This window comes from Colossoma macropomum, unplaced genomic scaffold (assembly GCF_904425465.1).
Source record: "Colossoma macropomum unplaced genomic scaffold, Colossoma_macropomum, whole genome shotgun sequence".
Taxonomy (NCBI): Eukaryota; Metazoa; Chordata; class Actinopteri; order Characiformes; family Serrasalmidae; genus Colossoma; species Colossoma macropomum.
This window is the reverse complement of record NW_023494802.1, coordinates 40,710,634-40,734,434: the sequence shown is the minus strand read 5'-3', so window position 1 is coordinate 40,734,434 and position 23,801 is coordinate 40,710,634. Positions and strand designations below refer to the sequence as shown.

The window sequence follows — 23,801 nt, the reverse complement described above, 5'->3', positions numbered from 1 at the left end:
GCTTCAGTGGGAATCATAAGTCTAATCTCTGAATCTCTATTCCGGTAGCGGAGCTGTCTATCTGTCTGTTTGATTGCCTTTTTTTTTCCCCCTCACTTTCTCAGATAGTCCCAGCCAGGTTACCAGGGTAGCGGTTGCCATAGAGACGCTGGACCTGAACGACAACGCCCCCGAGCTGGACAGGCAGTACAACACGGCCGTCTGCGACTCCAGCGGCGCCGGACAGGTCTGAACTTTTCCTCTGACCTTTGACCTGTCCAATACCCTGGTGACCCAACCGCAAAGAGGTCACACTTTAAAGCGATAGTTTGGCCAAACATGGACTGAAGTTTGGACACATTTTATTCTTCACTGTTTTGTGATGTACTTTTGTCCAGTTGTCCATCCCGGCAGTTCTCAATACCATTAGGCTTAGTGCCCTGATAGTAAGAGCACAGTGGTCCACTGTTGGCCCAGTGGTGACAAAGCTGGTGGTCCACTGGCGATTTGCTTAGTGTTTTCTGGGCAGCCCACCAGTGTTTAAGCATTAAGAGTATTAGACAAAATTCCACTTATCATCACTCATTTTCCACTCAGAGTCCAATTTACTTATTTTTCCTTCCTTCCTTTCTTTAGTTATACTTTGTAAATTAGTTTAGTAATAATTTTAATTCAGCACAGAGTCAGTGACAATTAGTGTGTTTACATTCACTTAAAAATCTGATCCTTATCTGATTATTCAAATGTTCATGTAAACACTATACTCCGATCTAGAAATGAGGAGATCTGATAAAGAGAGTTGGATTTTAGCTCAGTAATCAGATTTCTCAGTGCCTGTGACTCTTACTCTGATTTCTTTCGGATTTCTCGGTCTGAGCATGTGCAAAAACAGACTGGAAATAAACAGCGCAACAAAACACTTTTGGAGAGACGCTGAAAACAAATACATGCTTGACTTAATGAAGGATTGAAATATTCTTCAGATTCTAGATGGCGTATGTTTATATTTTCACGTAAAGTGACTCAGTTTCTTTTTTTTTCGCAGCATGAAGTTTGAGTTTTACATTACGTTTATGTCGCGTCTTCTTCTGTGAGTTTATTATTACTCAAGTGCATGTAAACGTGTTGATCAGATTACTGACAAAATCTAATTTCCTGCAGTTATCGGATTATTGAGTGCATGTAAACACACTCAATGTTTTCTATAAAGTAATTTAATATCAGGCCTAGTTATTATCTTTTTCTCCATCAGTTGTTTGTAATATTTGTCTTAGTTTATTTTCTAAAATAAAAGTCTCTGTGCGTTTAAAATCTGTTTGAGGAGGTTAAAAACTAGTTAGATCTTGTATGCAGCAGTGGCAAACAGCCAGCGGGGTCCCGACCTTATCAAGCCAGCAGACCGATATATGCTCGCTATCTGGGTGGGATTACAAACAGCTTTAGGTTTAGCTTTGGGGTTGATGGGTCAGGTTTAGGGTTAGGAGAAAAGTCAGGGTCAATTTACTTTATATTTATTTGAATGTAAATGAAATTTAATGGTTATTTATGTGAAATTTAATGGTAACACTTTATTTTGAGAGTCTGTTGTATTAAAGTACCCATAATTATCGCTGTTATTTTGTATTTTCTTTACATTTTCTGAAAATACTGGCTTTCATTTACACTATATTAAGATCTCATGACAAACGGATCACTGAAAACAATTAAAAATAACTTATAAAAATCTTGTTTGGACAGTGACGATATTCTATTTTCTTTTTTCTTTTATTTTTTTTTCTCCCAAGGTTTGCTTATAAACAATGTGTGGTTTCATTTGCCGTATATATTGATATTTAATTTCTATATGATTCCATTTTAATCCTTGGAATTAAAACGACTTCCGTCACTGCGTCTCTAAGCCTGACATATGTAAACGAGCTTCCTTCTGACTGGCTCTGCCTCATTCAAAAAAGCAGTCCAGGCTAAAACACTCATAATTTCAGGCTGAGTGGGTGGAGCTAAAGTGCTGTAGGCTGAATAGATAGATATATGTAAATGAGTCGGTTTTAGTGACGTCACAAAAACGCTGAGCTGTATTTGCAGCTTAGTTTCCACATACAGTGAATGATATGTTTCCATACTACATCAAACTTTTTAAAAATAAAGAAAAGTTTTGTGAAATGGGTCCTTTAAATAACAAACCCAGAATCTAAACCAAATCCTAATCTTAATCCTAACCCTTTTAAAAAGGTAAATAATTAGCGTTATTCGTAGACATATGCGGAATTGCCGTATGCAGTCAGCAGGCAGTGGCCCTATTGGACCTGCTCATATAAAACTCCGGCTGCATTGTGTCTGTGTGTGTCAGGTGGTGCAGGTCATTCGGGCGATCGACAGAGACCAGAGCAGCTACAGCTCCCCCATTCACTTCAGCCTGCCCTCGGACCGCAGCCTCGCTCTCAACATCACCGTCCAGGAGAGAGGAGGTGAGCCACTCATCAGTCCAGCCTTTTCTTCTTCTCTTTCAGCGCTCTCTGTTCCAGTGAACTGTACCCTCGCTTCATCTCTCTCTCTCTCTCTCTCCCTCTCTCTCTCTCTCTCTCTCTCTCTGTATTTCTTATGTTTACCACTTTTACTGATTTACTGCAGGATAAAATTAACTTATGTTAATGATAATTAAACATGATTAAAGCTTTTCTGAAAAGTGGCTGTGGAAGTAAGTAGCTCTGCTGCTGCAGTCGCTCTGCAAAGCGTCAGAACAAAACATGTTTACACAGTTAGAATCTGAACAGTAAACACGAGCAGAGCTGGTGATAATTTCATATTTATGTAGTTATAAAGAAATATGAGAGGTTCAGTGTAGTCGTTTAGTATAGTAAGTGTGGTGAAGTGAATTCTCATACCTTCCCAGCTCTCAGTCTGTCAGCAGGCTGTAATTAAAGAGGAGTCTTCAGACTTTTTTAGCCTTTCTGCTAAAAGTGTGGTTTGGTGTGAAACGGTTCTGATGTCTTTACAGTGGTGGTGATAGGAACCAGGGGTCGCCATGACTACAACACAAATATAGACATTTTATTTACTATCAAAACCACCAGTGAACCTACACGAGTCTTCTGAGTTTATATGGAATGTTGATGGTAAAATAGTGATAAATCTGAAACAGTAAGTTTTCTCTGGGGACTATTTTGCCTTATAACATCCGGCATGTATCCCTCAGGCATGAATGCAAATGATGAAAAGCCCGGTGTGAACACTCTTACAGTCGGATCCCTCAAACCACATTCGGAAGCAGTCAGAGACGGATCTTGACCAGATTATGATGATTGACGAGTATAAACATCCGTTATCTGTGTACCATTACATACACACACACTTTCTTCTGCTGAGTCACTGGAGCCTGTCCAAGAAAGAAGGCAGGAAACACCCTGGACAGGTCGCCAGTCCATCACAGGGCAGACACACAGACATACACACTCACACCTAGGGGCGGTTTAGTCTCTCCAGTTAGCCTGACTGCATGTCTTTGGGCTGTGGGAGGAAACCCACACAGACACAGGGAGAACATGCAAACTCCACACAGTCGCCCGGCCGGGGAATCGAACCCAGACCCCTGCTGAGTGCAAGCTAGCTGTTAAGAGAATAATCAGTGAAACCACAGAGGATATGCAAGGCTGAACTCTCCAAACCAAGAGTCTTCATGCACTCCAGGCTGATGGACAACCAAGCTTGTCCATTCACATCCTGACAGGGAAAAGAGCAAACCAATGTAAAACGGAAACAATCTGTGATGCTTTTTACGCAGGAAAAGTACAGTTAGATCTCATCTGATCAAACTGGGGATGCACTTCAGTGAAATGTGCAGTCGGAATCCAGCCATAGTTCATTTAGATAGGATCCAGACATGAAACACATGTTTATGCGAGGGTCAAACAGACTCTATGAGGACGGAGCCATTCAGCGCTTTAAATTCTATGCAGCATAAACATGTATAAACTAAATTAACTTCATAATATAAATTACCTGTAACTGATTGTACATGTAAAATTTTGAATAGCTATCTAAACTATTGTAAAAAAAAAAAATTAATATTCTTAACAATTTCATGTAGTCAACTCTCTTTGACGAAGCTTTTAGAGGTGGACGTCTGGTTCCTATCACCACCACTGTGAACTATTCTGACTTCTCTAGAACAGAGCGTTTCACACCAAACCACTCTGAATGACTCTGTTTACATTTTAACTAATAATTAAGAAAAAATAATCGCATTTCCCTTTAAAGCTACCCTGTCCAATAGGGGGTGCTGGTGTATTTGTTCAAAAGCAGCACTAAAGGTGGAGCAAAGTCCATTTACTACAGAGTACCGGTCAAAAGTTCTGAGTTTTGGTGATTCGTTATCTTTAATATCCTATTATTTATTACTTTTATGTACCATCTTTTATCTGGACACACCTGGTAAATGATCATTGAACACAGCCTTTATAGGAGCCTACATGACTAGTGTTAGCACTACCAGCTTCTGGCACTATCGAGTATCAATTGGCAGCTTCCATTTAGAACCACATGTTTACTTTCATGTTGGACCTCAATCATCCTCATTACTCTGCACGCCTCATTAAAAGTGTTAATTAACAGAACGAGGGTTAATGCGTTTGAGCCAGTCAGGTGTGCTTTGAGGTAGAGGGGGTCTAAATGAATCCATGTGGTGGGAGGTCAGTGTTTCTGAATGTGAAAATAAAGAAAAACTGAGTAAGTGTGCCTTTCCACTCACATACTGTGTTGCCAGTTTATTAGAAACCCCTCTTTTGGGTGGTGGTCCATTCTCAGCACAGCAGTGACACAAACTATGCATCAACAGATGAGCTACAGTCTGTAAATGTACACCAGCAAGGAGGAGCTGCAAGAGAGGGGTTTCTGATAAAGTGGACAGGACATGTACACAGTGTATAAAACCCTAGCAACACCACATAGCAACAGATGGGCCGCAGTCGGTAACTGGAAACCTACAAATTGCACCTATATGGCAGGTGTTTCTGATGTAATGGCCAATTAGTGTAGGTGCAGAATTTACCAGAATCCACACACTGTGTTCTCCTCTAATGAAAGACTGTACGGTGGTGTGCAAAAGTTTGGGTGCCCCTGCTCAAATTACATGTTGTTGAAAATAAGGTAACATGTCCTCTACAGAGGAAACACTTCTGCACAAGAAGGTGCACAATTACTGCTTATTTGCTGAATTTAATGTGTTGGGAAAGAAGAAAACATTAAAGAAGGCTTGAAAAAGTGATGGTATATATATATATATATATAGAATGCCTTGAGAAACTTACTGTTTACTGTTCTTTGTTCTATTATTCTGTGCTTATTTGTATTGTTTCGCAGGTTTTGCATTAGAACCACAAAACTTGGCAAGATGGCAGAGTATACACAGGAATAAAGCTCTTGTGCTTTTCTGTTTTTTGTTCAAACATGATTTTTCTCCTAGAAAATTAATAAAAATTAAAATCTAATTGCAACAAATGGTGTCACAAAAAGACTCTCTTACATTGGTCCTTTACATACAGACCCACATTCTCATACTAGTACACATTGTACATGCATATTAGCAACCAACAGCCTAGCAGCACCTTAGCAACCACCTGGGATACCGTAGGAATGGCCTAGCAAAAATTTAGCAACTACCTGGATATCATAGCAATGTCCTAGCAAGAACTTAGCAACCACCTGGGATATCATAGCAATGTCCTAGCAATAACTTAGCAACCACCTGGATATCATAGCAATGTCCTAGCAAGAACTTAGCAACCATCTGGATATCATAGCAATGTCCTAGCAAGAACTTAACAACCATCTGGATATCATAGCAATGTCCTAGCAAGAACCTAGCAACCATCTGGATATCATAGCAATGTCCTAGCAAGAACTTAGCAACCATCTGGATATCATAGCAATGTCCTAGCAAGACCTTAGAAACCACCTAGGTTATCATAGCAATGTCCTAGCAATAACTTAGCAACCACCTGGGATATCACAGCAATGCCCTAGCAAGACCTTAGAAACCACCTGGGATACCATAGGATTGGCTTAGCAAGAACTTGGCAAACACTTGGGATGCCATAGCAATGCCCTAGCTAGACCTCAGCAACCATCTGGATATCATAGCAATGTCCTAGCAAGAACTTAGCAACCACCTGGATATCATAGCAATGTCCTAGCAAGAACTTAGCAACCACCTGGATATCATAGCCACGTCCTAGCAATAACTTAGCAACCACCTGGATATCATAGCATTGTCCTAGCAAGAACTTGGCAACCACCTGGATATCATAGCAATGTCCTAGCAAGAACTTAGCAACCACCTGGATATCACAGCAATGCCCTAGCAAGACCTTAGAAACCACCTGGGATACCATAGGATTGGCTTAGCAAGAACTTGGCAAACACTTGGGATGCCATAGCAATGCCCTAGCTAGACCTCAGCAACCATCTGGATATCATAGCAATGTCCTAGCAAGAACTTAGCAACCACCTGGATATCATAGCAATGTCCTAGCAAGAACTTAGCAACCACCTGGATATCATAGCAACGTCCTAGCAATAACTTAGCAACCACCTGGATATCATAGCATTGTCCTAGCAAGAACTTGGCAACCACCTGGATATCATAGCAATGTCCTAGCAAGAACTTAGCAACCACCTGGATATCATAGCAATGTCCTAGCAATAACTTAGCAACCACCTGGATATCATAGCAATGTCCTAGCAAGAACTTAGCAACCATCTGGATATCATAGCAATGTCCTAGCAAGAACTTAGCAACCATCTGGATATCATAGCAATGTCCTAGCAAGAACTTAGCAACCACCTGGATATCATAGCAATGTCCTAGCAAGACCTTAGAAACCACCTGGGATATCATAGCAATGTCCTAGCAATAACTTAGCAACCACCTGGGATATCATAGCAATGTCCTAGCAAGACCTTAGAAACCACCTGGGATACCATAGGATTGGCTTAGCAAGAACTTGGCAAACACCTGGGATGCCATAGCAATGCCCTAGCTAGACCTCTGCAACCATCTGGATATCATAGCAGTGGCCTAGCAAGACCTTAGCAACCACCTGGGATATCATAGCAATGGCCTAGCACGACTACCAACCACCTGGTATACCATAGCAATGGCCTAGCAACACCTTAACAACCACCTGGGATACCATAGCAATGGCCCAGCAAGACATTAGCAAACACTTGGGATACCATAGGAATGGCCTAGCAAGACCTTAGCAGCCACCTGGGATACCATAGCAATGGCCCAGCAAGACATTAGCAAACACTTGGGATACCATAGGAATGGCCTAGCAAGACCTTAGCAGCCACCTGGGATATCATAGCAATGGCCTAGCAAAACTTTAGCAACCACATGAAATGCCTTTGGAATGGCCTAGCAAGACCTGAGCAGCCGCCTGGGATACCATAGCAGTGGTCCAGCAAGACATTACCAGCCTCCTGGGATGCCATAGCAATGGCCTGGCAACACATTAGCAACCACCTGATATACCGTAGGAATGGCCTAGCAAGACCTTAGCAACCATCTGGATATCATAGCAGTGGCCAGGCAAGAACTTAGCATCCACCTGGGATGCCATAGCAATGGCCTAGCAACATCTTAGCAACCACCTGGGATACCATAGGAATGGCCTAACAAGACCTTAGCAACCACCTGGGATATCATAGCAATGGCCTAGCAAGACCTTAGCAAACAGATGGACGTCATAGCAATGATCTAGCAACATCTTAGCAACCACCTGGGATTTCATAGAAATGCCCGAGCAAAACTTTAGCAACCACCTGGGATATGAAGCAGTGATCTAGCAACACCTCAACAACTCTCTGGATATCACAGCAGCAGCCTATCAACACCTTAGCAACCACCTAGCAACCCTCATGGGATTTTATAGAAATGGTTTGTCAAGTCAACTTAAAGTTCATTCATCAGCTTTTTTCACAAAACCTTAAACTCAAATATAATAGAAACTCACATAAAATAGAAATAGAAATTTCTAACAATTGCACTGAAAACTGGCAGTAAAATGTCATACTTAAGTGCGTCTCTGTTGAGGGTGTGTTAACTTAATTCCACTTAGAAAATCAACAAAACGTCATTTGACCAGGGTGCTCAAACTTTTGCATACACCTGTATCTCGTGGCGCATCACACGTTTGATGAATGTTTGACGGATGTTCCCTCCCCTCCTCCCCCACAGACCACACGGCCAGTCTGGTTCTTCTGTCATCTGTGAAGCCCCTCCCTCGCTCCGCCTCTCCTTCTTTCCACACTGTGAAAATACCCATAATCCTCCGGGACGGGACTTCGGAGCTCAGCAGCACGGGGACCGTCACCCTGACCATGTGCCCCTGCCAGAACGGAGGGATGTGGGCAGAGGAGAGGAAGAGACAGACGGACAGAGGGAGGAGTGAGGACGCTCAGACGCTGATGGAGTGGGAGAGGCAGACGGTGTGCGTGCCGCTGCCGTCCACCTCCGCCCTGCTGGGCCTCAGCTCCGCCGCCATGCTGGCTGTGCTCGCCTGCTCGTCCACTCTGCTCGGTAAAACTGATCAATTAAAGCGATAGTTTGGTCAACAATCAAATGGACTCCATTTCCCCCCCTTAGTCCTTAGTAATGGAAGTTAATAGACACCAATAAGCATCACACTAACCACATGGCTAAATCATAACAAACCAAATTTCTGCATAATTCAGTGTTTGAGATGTAAACAGAGTCATTCAGAGTGGTTTGGTGTGAAATGGCTCAGATGTCTTTACAGTGGTGGTGATAGGAACCAGGGGTCGCCATGACTACAACACAAATATTGACATTTTATTTACTATCAAAACCACCGGTGAACCTACACAAGTCTTATATGGAATGTTGATGATGATGAAATAGTGAGTGTGTTTACATGCACTCCATAATCCGATCAAAATCAGATGTCTGCAGTTATCTGATTATTCAAATGATCATGTAAACACCATACCCAGATTTCTTAGATCAGAGTAAGGTCTAGAAATCAGATTAAGAAATCCCAGTAATCAGATTTCTCAGTGCATGTGAACTCTTACTCTGATTTCTTTCGGATTTGTCAGTCTGAGCATGTGCGAAACAGACTGCGGTACCGGAAATAAGCGAGCAGCGTCGCCGCGAGACGCAGCAAAACACTTTTGGAGCGACGCTGAAACCAAATACATGCTTGACTTAATGAAGGATTTAAATATTCTTCGTCTTCTAGATGATGTTTGTTTATATTTTCATATAAAGTAGCGCCAAGTTTGAGTTTTACGTTTACGTCACGTCTTCTTCAGTGAGTTTATTGGCTGGTTGCAAAGCAGAAATCTGATTACTGTCTGACTCATGTAGACCTGGAGTTTCCCCATTATCTGGTTACTCAAGTGCATGTAAACGTGTTGATCGGATTAGCGACAAAATCTGATTTTCTGCAGTTATCGGATTATTAAGTGCATGTAAACATCCTCAATTTTACATCTGAAAATATACGTTTTCTTTGGGGACTATTTTTCCCCTCATGTATCCCTCCACCATGAACAGCTTTGCAAAAAAACAAATCTTATAAACTATCCTAAAACATCAGGCAGTGAACTGGTAACATTTCATGTAGTAATTTCCTGTGAGGGAGCTTTTAGAGGTGGACGTCTGGTTCCTATCACCACCACTGTGAACAGTTCTGACTCAGTAAGTTTCTCTAGAACAGAGTGTTTCACACTAAACCACTCTGAATGACTCTGTTTACATCTCAACCACTGAATTATGCAGAAATATCTATTTAAATTGGTGGATTTCTCGTAGCTCCACTGCTAAGCTAAATAAAGCTGGACGTTCAGACGTGTCCAGGCTGATCAGCTACACTGAGGGTAAAAGGGGGAAACTGTGTTTATTCATGTTTTGCTGAACTTTCCTGTAAAGCAGCTCCTTTTGAGTTAGATTAGATATTAATGTGCTAATATGCTAATGTGGCTCTGATGTTCGGTGCTGTTTGTTCTATGAAGCGTGTAGGTTTGTTGATGATTCCTCCGTCCATCCGTCTGCCTGCCTGTCTGTCTGTCCTGTGTTCTGTCTGTCTGTCCCTGCTGGGAGCATGAGTGGACGTGTGTGTGTGTGCGTGTGCGTGTGCGTGTCAGTGTGTGTGTGCGTGTGTGTGTGTGTGTGTGTGTGTCAGTGTGTGTGTGTGTGTGTGTGTGTGTGTGTCAGTGTGTGTGTGCGTGTGCGTGTGCGTGTGCGTGTGTGTGTGTGTGTGTGCGTGTGCGTGTGCGTGTGTGTGTCAGTGTGTGTGTGTGTGTGCGTGTGCGTGTGCGTGTGTGTGTCAGTGTGTGTGTGTGTGCGTGTGTGTGTCAGTGTGTGTGTGTGTGTGTGTGTGTGTGTGTCAGTGAGCTGTTTGTCAGCTGTGTTTGGTAATGAACATGTTTGGTTTTGCTAATGCAGCAACTGAGCTGTGAGCAGCAGAGCGCCAGCGCTGAGGGCAGAGCCTGGCATTTACAACAGCTCTCTCTCTCTCTCTCTCTCTCTCTCTCTCTCTCTGTATTACTCTCTCTCTTTCACACTCTCTCTCTTTTTGTTACTCTCTTTCTATATATACATATATATATGTTCATTTATCTCTCTCTGTCTCTCTCTGTTTATCTCTCTCTCTCTCTCTCTCTCTCTCTCTCTCTCTCTCTTTCCTCACTGAATTTTTTCATCTCTTTTATATCTTTAATATTCTTTAATATTTCTCGTCATCTCTCTCTCTCTCTGTCTCTCTCTTTCTCTTCCTCCCTCACTCACTTTATCTTACTGTCTCTCATCCAATCTTCCACCCTTACACCATTTTCCAACTTCCCTTTCTTTCCTTTTCTTTCTTTCTGTTTTCTCTCTTTCTCTTTCTTCTCTCTATTTTTCTCTCCTGTCTCGCATGTGTCTCTCGCTCTTCTCCCTCGCTCAATTTCGCTCTCTTCTCTTCTTTCATTTTTATATTTTTTATATTTCTTTTAATCTGTCTGGTTTTCCTCTCCATCCTCTCTCTCTCTCTCTCTCTCTCTCTCTCTCACTCTCTCTCTCTCTCTCTCTCTCTCTCTCTCTCTCACTCTCTCTCTCTCAGTGGTAGCAGCGTTAGCTCTGTCCGTTCGGAGGCAGAAGAGTGACTCTCTCTCTCCGCTGGAGGACGATGAGATCAGAGAGAATATCATCACGTACGATGATGAGGGGGGCGGAGAGGCTGATACGGCCGCGTTCGACATCGCGGCGCTAAAGAGCGCCCCCCACAGCATGCACAGCGCCCTGCGCCTCAGCCGCAACATGTGAGTCTGTGTGTGTGTGGGTGACTGTTTTTGTATATTTGCAGGACAAAAATGTCCCAATCAGAGACGTCATGCTCACAGCTTCCTTCAAGGGGCGCAGTTTCCAAACTTAGTCACACGCTAAAAAAGCAGTCAATCAACTCAGATACTTTCAATGAATATATTGAAATTACATATTTCTCCCATAACTCTGTTATCAGATGAACTGGGACTCGCCTCTCGTCTCTCTGTGTGTGAAATGTTGTGACTCTGTGTTGAGCTGCTAGTGAGCAGTGAGGGGTTAAAGGGGGGTGGGAACCTCCTGCTGTGAAAAACTGTTCACACCTCTCCACACAGACGGAGATAAAACCGCAGCTTTTGTAAAACCGGTTTTGTTCAGAGCCTCAAAATAAATTCCATCAACATTATTAAAAATGCACAGATCACTCCAAATGGCATTTTACAGCCGCTGTGAAAAAGGAAATTCGTAGAGCTGTATTTTTTGAAGCTGCCATCATGCAAAGGAATATACTTTTTAGGAAAATATGTTTTTACTTTAAAACAATGAATGTATTAGAGTTATGTTCAGTATGTCGCTGCTGTCAGAACAAAACCTCATATCTCCAAAATAGTAAATTTACAGGAGAAGGAAAAAACCTACTTTACGTTTAATGTAAGTCGATGGAACCAGAATTTTTTCCACGTCATTTTTGGTCATTTCTCTTGGTCGATTCATTACAAAATTCACATACAATGTAAAGACCAACAGGCACTTTCAGATTATGTCAAAAACTGAAAAATGACAAAAATGGAGATACGAGGTTTTGTTCTGACAGGAGCGATATCTAGGACAGTTTCCACTTGTGCTAGAGGGGGGCGACAAAGACTTATATCCTTTTCACATCGAGTCTAGACAGAAATAAGAGATTCAGCTCTTGTGAATCGGTTTGACTGGTTTTAGCAGAATGGGCCGTTACCCAGTATCTGAGTCTCTTTGAGAGGCGCTGGCCGAAAGAAAAACGATAACCTGATGAATCCTCTTCTTCTTCTTGTGCGTTTTCTTCCTGCAACCTCAGTGCTAAATTCGAACAGCGCATTGGACTTGATGTGAAGGTTTCAGTGCGTTAAAACTCAAAAATAGCGTCAATGTGAAAAGACCACACAAAGACTAAAGCAGGGGTCTTTAATTAAAATTCAATAAGGTCCAGTTAGAGAAAATTTCCTCAAGCAAAGGTCCAGAATATCATAATGTCTAACTTGCATCATGATTCAGCGCCATAGACTCTATACTGAAGTAGCCCAGTAGGTATATTAACATCTTATACAGTCAACAACTGAATGTCAAATCAAATAAAGTCCAGTTCAGTCATATTTCAACAATATTTGTCAGTTTTCTCTTTTTAGAGCACGTCATGTGGAATAACTTCCCTCTGACTCACTTTCTTCTCTGACTGCTGTGTCTCGCCTCGTCCCTCCCCTGTGTGTGGGTCACCCACTCGAGTCTCAGTGCTCATCGTAATGCACAGAATCTGATTGGTTGAGCAGCATCACATGTGATATTTACAACGCATTCCGGGCCGCTAAAGCTACCGTAAATGCTGGAAAAGCTACACCGATTAAAACCGATTAAAAAAAAATAATTCCCCGTAGTTTACCGGTTATTGGCTCCAGATCTGCATAGGACAGCGTCTGGGTCCAGACTCGGACCTTGGTCCAACTATTAGTGACCTCTGGAAACATTAAACTACAATTAAGAAAGAAAAATACTGTCTCATGATGGTTTCCGCATGGGTCAGCACTCACTTACATGGTGCATGTGTAAAGGAACACAGTGATAGGAAACAGTAGCTCACAGAAAACTCCACTTCAACCTGCTGATCCATTTTTCTGACCAACATATTTCTGGACATTCACATAGCTGGACATTGGACTGAAACCCATCCTCATACTCATCCTCCAGCTCACAAACAGCTTTTTATCATTACTTGACTTTGTCGTTAGCGGACTGTAACCTATTCCTTTTATCAAAGAGCTCATTTTGAATGCTTTTAGTGGTCCATCATGAGTATTTGCCCTTTGCTTAGCCTTCACTCCAGCTTCCATTCTTCTCAGGAGACTCACTTTCAGAAATCTGCACCTCCAAAGTTCAGTCTTAGAAGCTGGTTGATCATTTTCTGAAGTGATCAAACACATTCAGTGGTGTTGAGGTCTGGACTCTGGGGTGGTCAGTCCATTGTTCAGCTTCTTTGTTTGATGTGTCCGTCTCCTTTTCTCAGTGAGGTTCTTCTTGACAGCTACACATCCTTTCAGACCCACAGCGCTGAGTCGTCTTCTCACAGTGGAAGGATGGACAGAAACACCTGTGGATGTTTTCAGATCTGAAGCAGCTTGATTTTCTCCTCTCTCTCAGAGATGAAAGCTTTAAGTGCTGTTTATCTGATGGGGGCAGGTTTGGTGTCCACCAGGTCTTCCAGGTGGTTGTTAGGAGGTCCATTTTCTCTGGAGCTTTTAAATTCCTGTTTTTCACTTATTTTCCTTTGACTTTCTCCTTCCTTTTGCAAGTGGACTGTCTTATATATCTAATCTCTTCAGAAATATCTCCCGATGGTTTAACCCTCCAAGGTGTGCATTATAATGCCAACTGGTATAAAATGTGTAATTCTTTGACATAAAGTAGACAATCTAAACATAATTTAAAGAAATTTTCAAGAATTATTTTTTGGGGACACTTTAGGGTGTGTTAACTTAAAGCAACAGTACCATAATGGTAAGAAATTGTTGTGTAACAGTCTGAACTTTATTACAAATAACATTATTATTATATGACATCTAGGTTGAATTTTAGAGATAAATAGAAAATCGTGATGACTGTTACACTTTTGAACAGTAGGTTAAGCTAAATAGACAATACCAAAAAATATAATGGTGGGAATTCATAAAAGTATAGTGTTGCTTTAAGGCAACATTTGCACTTTAACATGTTTCCACTACTTAATTATCAAATAAAGTACATTAAACAATTAGAAATGAAATTTTACTCAATCCAGTTCTTTCCAGATTATAAAGTGACAGAAAAGAAGACCAGTTTCAAGGGGGAGATGGTGGAGCTGAGTCATTTGGCAAAGACCACAAAAAATATTCAACATGGCTTCCAGAGAGTCATGTGACACATTCCAACACTGCTATTGGTTCCCTTAGCGCTCTGCCTCTTTTGTAAAGTATTGCATCATAATTCAGGATGTATTATGTGAGTATAGAAGGCCAAAAATGGGTATGTTGCCTAGAGGCAACACTGTACCGTTGAAGGTTAAATAAATAATGGGTGGTCTCTGACTTTTGCACATTGATACATTGAGAGAAACAAGTACAGTAGCTACTCAGAGTGTTTTTCTGCAAATCACCACAGGAATATAAATTAGGCTTAATTACTCTTTAAAACAACAGATCTAAAAACGCTGCGGGGGCGTGAATGGGCTGAACCTCTTGTCCTGACTTTGCAGTGAAAATCAGAGAAAAACAAGGCTGACCTGTTCGATCAACTCTCTATGAAGTGCTTTTCATAAAGGCTCAGTGTTAAATGTTTTAAACTGACAACAAAACTACTTCTTTTTGGCTCCTGAGGCTAAGATTAGGGTTTCAGGTTAGACTCTTATTGCGTATGGGTGCTTATATGTTGTAGCATCGTGCAGAAAAGAAGGAAAAGAGCCCATAATTTCTGTTCTTTAATGTTGAACACGACAGAAAAGCCGCTTGACTAACATTCGAAATAGCTGAAATCACCTACGGCCGTAAAATTCCAGTCTATGGACACTTAACACGCTACCTGAACCCACCACTCAGCAGATGAGCAAAGAGGAAACACATAAACACATTTCAAACTAACAAACGACAACAGCGGCCTCTTTTTACTGAGGGATGCGCACCTCCCATGAGCCTCTTCTCATGGCCATTTTGCATGCATGCTTGAAAGCTCCAATAGCAGCACAGTCAGTGGCGGAACAGCACAATATATGATGCATATAGGACATTATTATTACATATAGGTGCTTACATATATAGTACATATGGGACATATTATTACATATCGCTGTTGTTGGAAGAAAACTTCCATCTCCAAAATTGTAACTTTACCAAAGAAGGAAAAAACCTACTTTACTTTTAATGTAAGTCAATGGAACCAGAGTTTTTTCCAAGTCATTTTGGGCCGTTTCCTTTGGTCCATTCATCATTAAATTTACACATAATGTAAAGGACAACAGGCATTTTCAGACTATGTCAAAAACTGAAAAATGACAAAAATGGAGATTTTTTGGATGGACAAGGTTTTCTTCCAACAACCGCGATATACAGATACTTGTATACAATGTATAATACTTATGGAACAGTATTATTACATATAGATACTTACATATGCATAATACACATGGATATATTATTGCATAGAGATATCTCTATATGTATAATACATGTAGGACAGTATTATTACATACAGATACATATATAATACATATGGACATTTTATTACATACACATACTTACATATGCATAATACACATGGATATATTATAGCATACAGATACATGTATACAACACATATGGATTTTATTACATGTATATGTGGTACATTATGATTACATATAGATACTTACATATAGATAATACATGTGGGACATTATTAATACATGCAGATACTTATATATAATACACATGGACATATTATTATATAGAGATATGTAAACATCACTGCTGTTGGAAGAAAACCTCATATCTCCAAATAACTTTACAGGAGAAGGACCGTCATTTTGGGCCGTTTCTGTTGGTCCGTTCTTCATGAAATTTATAAAGAATATAAAGGACAACAGACACTTTCAAATAATGTCAAAAACTGAAAAATGTTTTCTTCCGACAGCAGAGATATATATAACTCACATGGACATATTGTTACATATAGATAAGTACATATATATATATATATATATATATATATATATATATATATATATATATATATATAATACATATGGGACATTATTATTACATACAGATGCTTACATTTATAATACATTTGGGACATATTACATACAGATACATACATATGTATAATACATATGGTCATGTGGATGGTGTGTGTGTGTCGAGCGGGGGTTACACAGAGTTTGAGATCTAATTGGAAAAGAATTGTAAAGTGGCTGAAGTTGCCTGAATGTCATCTCCATGGTTTCCTGGAAGGCATGTGTGATATGGTGTCTTGCTTCACTCCTGAGAGCAGAAGAGAAAAAGTCATTTCAGTTATACAGAATTTGCCCTTCAGACACTATAAGCTAACAGCTGCAGTGAAAATGAATGATAATTAGTCTGGTGTGTAAAGACTTGGAGCAGAACCCTTCATTTAGCTCCACTGCAGATGGGAATTCACAGGATAGAGTCATAAGTAGGGCTGAACGTGGCTTTTCAAACATACACACTCGGCTGAAGACCGATTACAGCTGGACTACCGGGGCTGTTTCTGTGGAGTGATGACTGTGGAGAGCCAGTGTTTTAATCCAGTATGAATCTGCAGTGTGTGTAGTTTTACAGTCTGACTGTAATAATTGTGGAGCGATTTTAATCCAGTATGAATCTGCAGTGTGTAGTTTTACAGTCTGACAGTAATAATTGTGGAGTGATTTTAATCCAGTATGAATCTGCAGTGTGTGCAGTTTTACAGTCTGACAGTAATAATTGTGGAGTGATTTTAATCCAGTATGAATCTGCAGTGTGTGCAGTTTTACAGTCTGACAGTAATAATTGTGGAGTGATTTTAATCCAGTATGAATCTGCAGTGTGTGTAGTTTTACAGTCTGACGGTAATAATTGTGGAGCGATTTTAATCCAGTATGAATCTGCAGTGTGTAGTTTTACAGTCTGACGGTAATAATTGTGGAGTGATTTTAATCCAGTATGAATCTGCAGTGTGTGCAGTTTTACAGTCTGACAGTAATAATTGTGGAGTGATTTTAATCCAGTATGAATCTGCAGTGTGTGTAGTTTTACAGTCTGACGGTAATAATTGTGGAGCGATTTTAATCCAGTATGAATCTGCAGTGTGTGCAGTTTTACAGTCTGACGGTAATAATTGTGGAGCGATTTTAATCCAGTATGAATCTGCAGTGTGTGTAGTTTTACAGCCTGACGGTAATAATTGTGGAGTGATTTTAATCCAGTATGAATCTGCAGTGTGTGCAGTTTTACAGCCTGACGGTAATAATTGTGGAGTGATTTTAATCCAGTATGAATCTGCAGTGTGTGTAGTTTTACAGTCTGACGGTAATAATTGTGGAGCGATTTTAATCCAGTATGAATCTGCAGTGTGTGCAGTTTTACAGTCTGACGGTAATAATTGTGGAGTGATTTTAATCCAGTATGAATCTGCAGTGTGTGTAGTTTTACAGTCTGACGGTAATAATTGTGGAGCGATTTTAATCCAGTATGAATCTGCAGTGTGTGTAGTTTTACAGTCTGACGGTAATAATTGTGGAGTGATTTTAATCCAGTATGAATCTGCAGTGTGTAGTTTTACAGTCTGACAGTAATAATTGTGGAGCGATTTTAATCCAGTATGAATCTGCAGTGTGTGTAGTTTTACAGTCTGACAGTAATAATTGTGGAGCGATTTTAATCCAGTATGAATCTGCAGTGTGTGCAGTTTTACAGTCTGACAGTAATAATTGTGGAGTGATTTTAATCCAGTATGTTCAAAATTCCTAATGTTGCAAGAAAACCCCCAGTTTGACCGGCAGCATCTTTTCAGGACGGGAGAAAACTTTTCCGGCCCCAACTTCCCCAAACTTGTGTTTAGAGTTTATTTTACCTGCTGCAGCTCTAAATCCTGTCAGGCTTTAAAAGGCCTGAACTGTCAAACAGAAGACAGAACGCTGTTGTGTAACTGCAGCTGTACTGAAGCTGCCAAAACCTGCCTTGTAACATTACATTGGATTTATTTCTAAACCTTTAGGTTTTCTTTTTAGATAAATGTGAGTTTTTTGGCTTTGGCTTTGCTCTGTCTGTCGATAGTTTGGACAAATCTAACTTTTCTGAATTGCTTTTAACCATTTAAATGGCCCGGACCCAAAGATTTACCACACACCTCTATGACCTCAGAATAGCTCAATTTCAGTTTGCAGTTTGCACTGAAGTCCCTGTAGTTACTGAATAATAAGCCTTAGTATGTAATAAGCCTGGAATTTGAAGGGATTAATACAAATATTATCATGTTTTCTTCGTCAGCTTCCAATAACTTACTGTATTTAAGGGTCAGACACTTTGATGAACAGGAAGCTCAGTGTTCAAGAATACGCAACAGGTTAGCGCATAGCTGCTTTATGCGGTAACACTTTCTATGAACTTTGTAAGCATCTATAAACACATTCATGACATGTTATAATGCATTCATAAGGCATTATAAACATAGCTATAAATATTTATAAAAATGAATTATATGTTATAGCCATGTTTATTATGCATTATGAATTGTTAACATAATACATTATAAGTACTGATCATAACAAGTTATAAGAGCTCATAAGTTGTATTTGTCCGCTCTAAGTAAAGTGAAGCGTACTGTACTAAAGCCTCCTCCAGTGTTCAGAGTGAGGCTGCAAGTTGAAGTATTTACTGAAGGATTTACTGAAACACTAAAACATACATAATAAAGCACATTACAGGCTTCAAATGTCAGAGTTTAAACTAGAGCTGCCATCAGTGTTTTACCTAATGTGGGAAAGGTAATGTACACCACTGTTAGCTTGGTATTTGTCTTTACGCTCTCCAAGCTGGGACTGACTTCTTTGGCACTGACAGTATAACATGTTATTAACACTATTTATAATGCATTATATTAACAATTCATAATATATAATAAACATGGCTATAAAGTGTAATTCAGTGTAATTTTTTTAATAAATATTTATAACCACGCTTATAATGCCTTATGAAAACATTATAACATGTTATAAATGTGTTTATAGATGCTTACAAATGCGACATTCATAGAAAGTGTTACCCTTTATGCTAACTAAACTTTTGCTCATATTTTCCTAAAACAGTGAGAAAATGTAAACTTCGACAGGTCTAATGATGAGGAAGCTGGTCAGGGAGCTAAATGTCAGTAAGGTTGTAAGAGAGAAATCTGTACTAAGCTGAAAGGCTAACCTACTTAGCTTTAGCACACGTTTCACTAATGGAATCTAGCGTATCGTTAAACGTGCCTGTGTTCAGCTGTAAAAGTAAAAAGGCGATGAGGTCATAGCTGGCTAATGTTCGATAGCCGTTTTATGCTAACCAAACTTTGGCAGTTAATTTTTTTCACAGAACTGAAAAAGGTACAGCAAGAAAACTCGAAAGAAGGCCAGGCATTCCCTTTAAATGAGCGCACAACACGCTAGCCTACTTAGCATTAGCACAAACGTATTCCTCTTGGCTCTGGATTTGTCCTGGATGGAATCCAGCCTTCATTATTAAACATGTGCATGTTTTCAGCTGTAAAAAGTTATTAGACAACATGGCAAATGATCACAGCTGGCTAAGGGAGGATAATTAGCTTCATGCTAACAAAATCTTTTCATTTTTTCTTACTTTTGTGGAAAAAAATACAGATTCCAGAACTGTTTTTCCCAACCTTTGATATCCGCAGGGCAGGAATCTAATGATGAGGAAGCTGCCAGGTAGCCCTGTAAAGTAATGTTATGAGTGAAAAAACCTTTGGCTGCTTGACAAGCTAACCTACTTAGCATTAGCGCACTTGGCACTGGACTCGCCTCGGATGAGGCTGAGCCAACATAATTGAACACGTGTACTGAGCCTTAAAAAGTCGTTAGGCCGCATGTGAAGTAATTATAACAGACTAACGAGGAGCGCTAGCAGCTAAAATGAGTGGCAGGCTCACCCACTTAGCATTAGCATTGGCTAATTAGAGTGGACTAGACTAGGCTGCCCTGCTGCTGTGCTGATGGTCGTGGTCTTCACTCGTCCCACAGTTACTCCCAGGAGAACCTGGACAGGATGTACAGCTGGGCTCAGGCCCCCGGGGTGGACCCCCAGCGGCCCGGTTCCGCTCCGCTGTACGGGCGGTTCTGCTACAGCATACACACCCTGCCGGCGGTCCGAGACCGGATCGGCCCGTTCGACTCCCGCCGGGACCTCACCAAACTGACCTACACGCTCCCCAGCGCGCAGACGCAGGACTGCGGACCCCTGGATCCGGGATGTGTGTTCACGGGCCTGGCGGAGCTGTCCAAGAGAACCGACCAGAGCAGAACCGGAGACGAGCACCAAGGAACCGAGAGTTCTGCTGAGAACAACCTGAAAGAGAGCGAGACAGGAAGTGAGGTCGTCTCTGAGAGTCAGACTCTCTGTCAGGATCAGGTGAGGAGCAAATCAGACATCTGTCACACTTTATTATGAAGAATTCAGTATTCAGTGCTGATCATCACGAGAAGGACTGAAATGAACAGATGAAGGAATGAATGAATGAATGAACGATGCATTAGTTGATGGACTAAAAGACTAATGTATGAAGTACTGAAATGAACAAATGAACAAACAAACAAATGAATGAAAGAAAGAATGAATGAATGAATGAATGATGCATTAGTTGATGGACTAAAAGACTAATGTATGAAGTACTGAAATGAACAAATGAACAAACGAATGAATGAATGAATGAACAAATGAATGAATGAATGAATGAATGAATGAATGAACAATGCATTAGTTGATGGACTAAAAGACTAATGTATGAAGTACTGAAATGAACAAATGAACAAACAAATGAATGAATGAATGAATGAATGAATGATGCATTAGTTGATGGACTAAAAGACTAATGTACGAAGTACTGAAATGAACAAATGAACAAACGAATAAATGAACAAACGAATGAGTGAATGAACAAATAACTGGTGAATTAATGAATGAAATAACAAATGTATGAACGAAAGAATAAAGAATTCATTCATTAAAAGTCAATTTATCATCAATGATGTCAAAACAAATTGAATAATTAAATGAGTAATTAAATAATTATGTAATAACGAATAATTAAACGAATAAACAAATGTGTAAATAAATGAATGAATTAAAATGAAACAAAATTACATGAAGAAATGAACAAAATAATTAATTAAACTAATTGAATTATTTAATCAACAATCAGTAAATCAGTCATGCATTGCTTAATTAGTTCATTAAGAATTTCATTAAAGAACAAAAACGACTGAAAGACCTAACAAGCAAAAGAATGAATGAATGAACAATTGAGTTAATTATTAATTGAGCTAAACACAGTGAGTTAGTCATCCACTGGTTAATTAGTTAAAAATTAAATCAAATTAGTTAAAAAAGAAATAAATTAATGAAGAAATTGAATTAATTACTTAATTAGCGAATGAATCAACTATTTAAAAATGAATAAAACATAACAAATAACTGAACAAATGTGTAAATGAATATATTAACTAACAAACACATGAATAGATGAATGGTTAAACAAAGAAATCAGTTCATTACTGGAAAAAACATGATTAACAATAATAATCCTGCATTCTTTAACAAGTTAATTATGAAATTAATGATGAATGAGTGAACAAACGATGACTTTAAATAAACAAACAAATGAATGAACTGAACACCAATCTGTCAGTCAGTCAGGCATTAATTGATTAGTTAATTAAGAAAAGAATGCATAAACAAATAAATGCATGAGTGAAAATGAATTAATTGATGAATGAATGAATTAATAAATCAATTACTAATCGCTAGTTTCGTTAACAGATTATCAATTAACTGCATCATGAAGTCAATCTTTCCATAAATCGTGCATTAATCATTGGCTGGGTATTTATCTAATTTGCATATGTAGAGATCTTGTAATGCCTTAATTATTCTGCTGTTTATTTTTATAGACTGACCAAACCTAATTTACCCTGTACTGAAGGTCTCTGTACTGTCAGCATTGCCTTCCGTCACCAGGGACTTTTATTTTAGGTTGTTTGCTGTAGAGGAGCTACTACAGTCATTTTACTATACTATTTAAAGCTAATAACATACATAACTAATGCTGCATCAGCAAATCTGATGTCAGTCTAGAACTCTGTAGTGAGTGATGTGACTGAAGACAGACCCCACCCTATGGGCTTGAGTGGTCTTCTGCTTCATGGCTGAGCTGCTGTTGCTCCTATATGATTCAGTTTCACAGTGATAGCACTTACAGTTGTCTGGGGCAGATCTAGCAGGACAGACATTTCACAGACTGACTTGTGGTGAAGGTGGCATCCCATGACAGTGTGATGCTGAAAGTCACTGAGCTCCACATACATTTGGCCATATAACGAATGCAGTCGATGGTTCAGCTCCTCCATGACTGTAGCCTCTCTTTCTCGTTCATACAGCTCATATATTCTTGTTACAGTGGAGGTTCTCGAGAGGGAGCTGGAGCCTCTTTCCACTTTCTTTAATTAGTTTGCTGCTCATTGATTTATCCATAGTTCCCCCACAGCGCTGCCCAGCTGAAGGTGCTGAAGGTATTTGGACATGAGGGCTATGGATTCTATCATAGCAACATAAAGCTTGTTGCAGCTGGACCTCAGCCTGGAAAATGCACTTTTGGCAGCCTTAATAAAATTACAGCATGCTTTTATTATGGCGGTGATAACTGTGACCAAGGATTAATGTCTCTCTTCCTCTTTTTCCCTGCCTTCTCTCTCTCTGTCCAGTCTCTGACCTCTGACCAGGCTCCGGTGGTTCAGAGCTCCAGTCAGAGCGACTCCAGCAGCTCCGCCGGTCACTCAGCCGGATCGCTGACCCACCACACCTCCGCCGCACACGCCTCCTCGACCTCCACTATCGTGTCCACCGTCGCCACGGACGACACGCCCTCCACGCACACGCCCACGGAGGCTCCCATCAACACCAGCCAAACCTCGGCGCCGTTCAGAACAATGGAGGGGACCCTGCTGAGAGGCGGCGGAGTGATACCTTTAGCCGGAACTACTTGTTTGTACCCCAAAGCGGGCGATTTGGTGGGCGTGTACGCTCTAGCAGGGCGGGACTTCGCTCAGCGGGTGGTGATGCCTTTCCCTGGCCCTGGAGGGGCGGGGCTGTACATGGGTAGGTGGGGCCTAGGCAGGCGAGATGGGCAGGGGCCTGGGCCCGGGAGGGGCGGGGCTAACCCTCTAACCCACAGGATGGGCGACTTCCTGCAGCACCGCCTGGCCCAGGTGACTTTCGACCCCATGCAGCCGCCGTACGACTCGCTGCAGACGTACGGGCTGGAGGGGGCGGGATCGCAGGCCACCTCCCTCAGCTCCCTGGAGAGCGAGGGCGAGCGAGGGATGGAGGGGGAGGAGATAAAAGACTGGGGGCCCAAGTTTCACAAGCTGCTGGAGATCTTCAGAGAGAGGGAAACGGAGGAGGGGAAAAAAGAGGAAAAGGAGGAGGAGGAGGAGGAGGAGGAAAAGAAGCACACCGAGGAGGAGAGAACGGAG

The 23,801-nt window shown here is 40.8% G+C and overlaps 1 protein-coding gene across 1 annotated transcript in view; it reads left to right on the top strand.

The window, feature by feature from the left end:
- LOC118822936 (cadherin-24) overlaps window positions 1-23,801 on the top strand; it is a 107,001-nt gene that overhangs the window by 70,161 nt on the left and 13,039 nt on the right. The window contains 7 exon segments of the mRNA XM_036592262.1: window positions 105-226; window positions 2,327-2,444; window positions 8,216-8,384; window positions 8,460-8,557; window positions 11,103-11,301; window positions 20,295-20,682; window positions 23,031-23,683. Of these exon segments, the coding sequence (XP_036448155.1) occupies window positions 105-226; window positions 2,327-2,444; window positions 8,216-8,384; window positions 8,460-8,557; window positions 11,103-11,301; window positions 20,295-20,682; window positions 23,031-23,683 (1,747 nt within the window).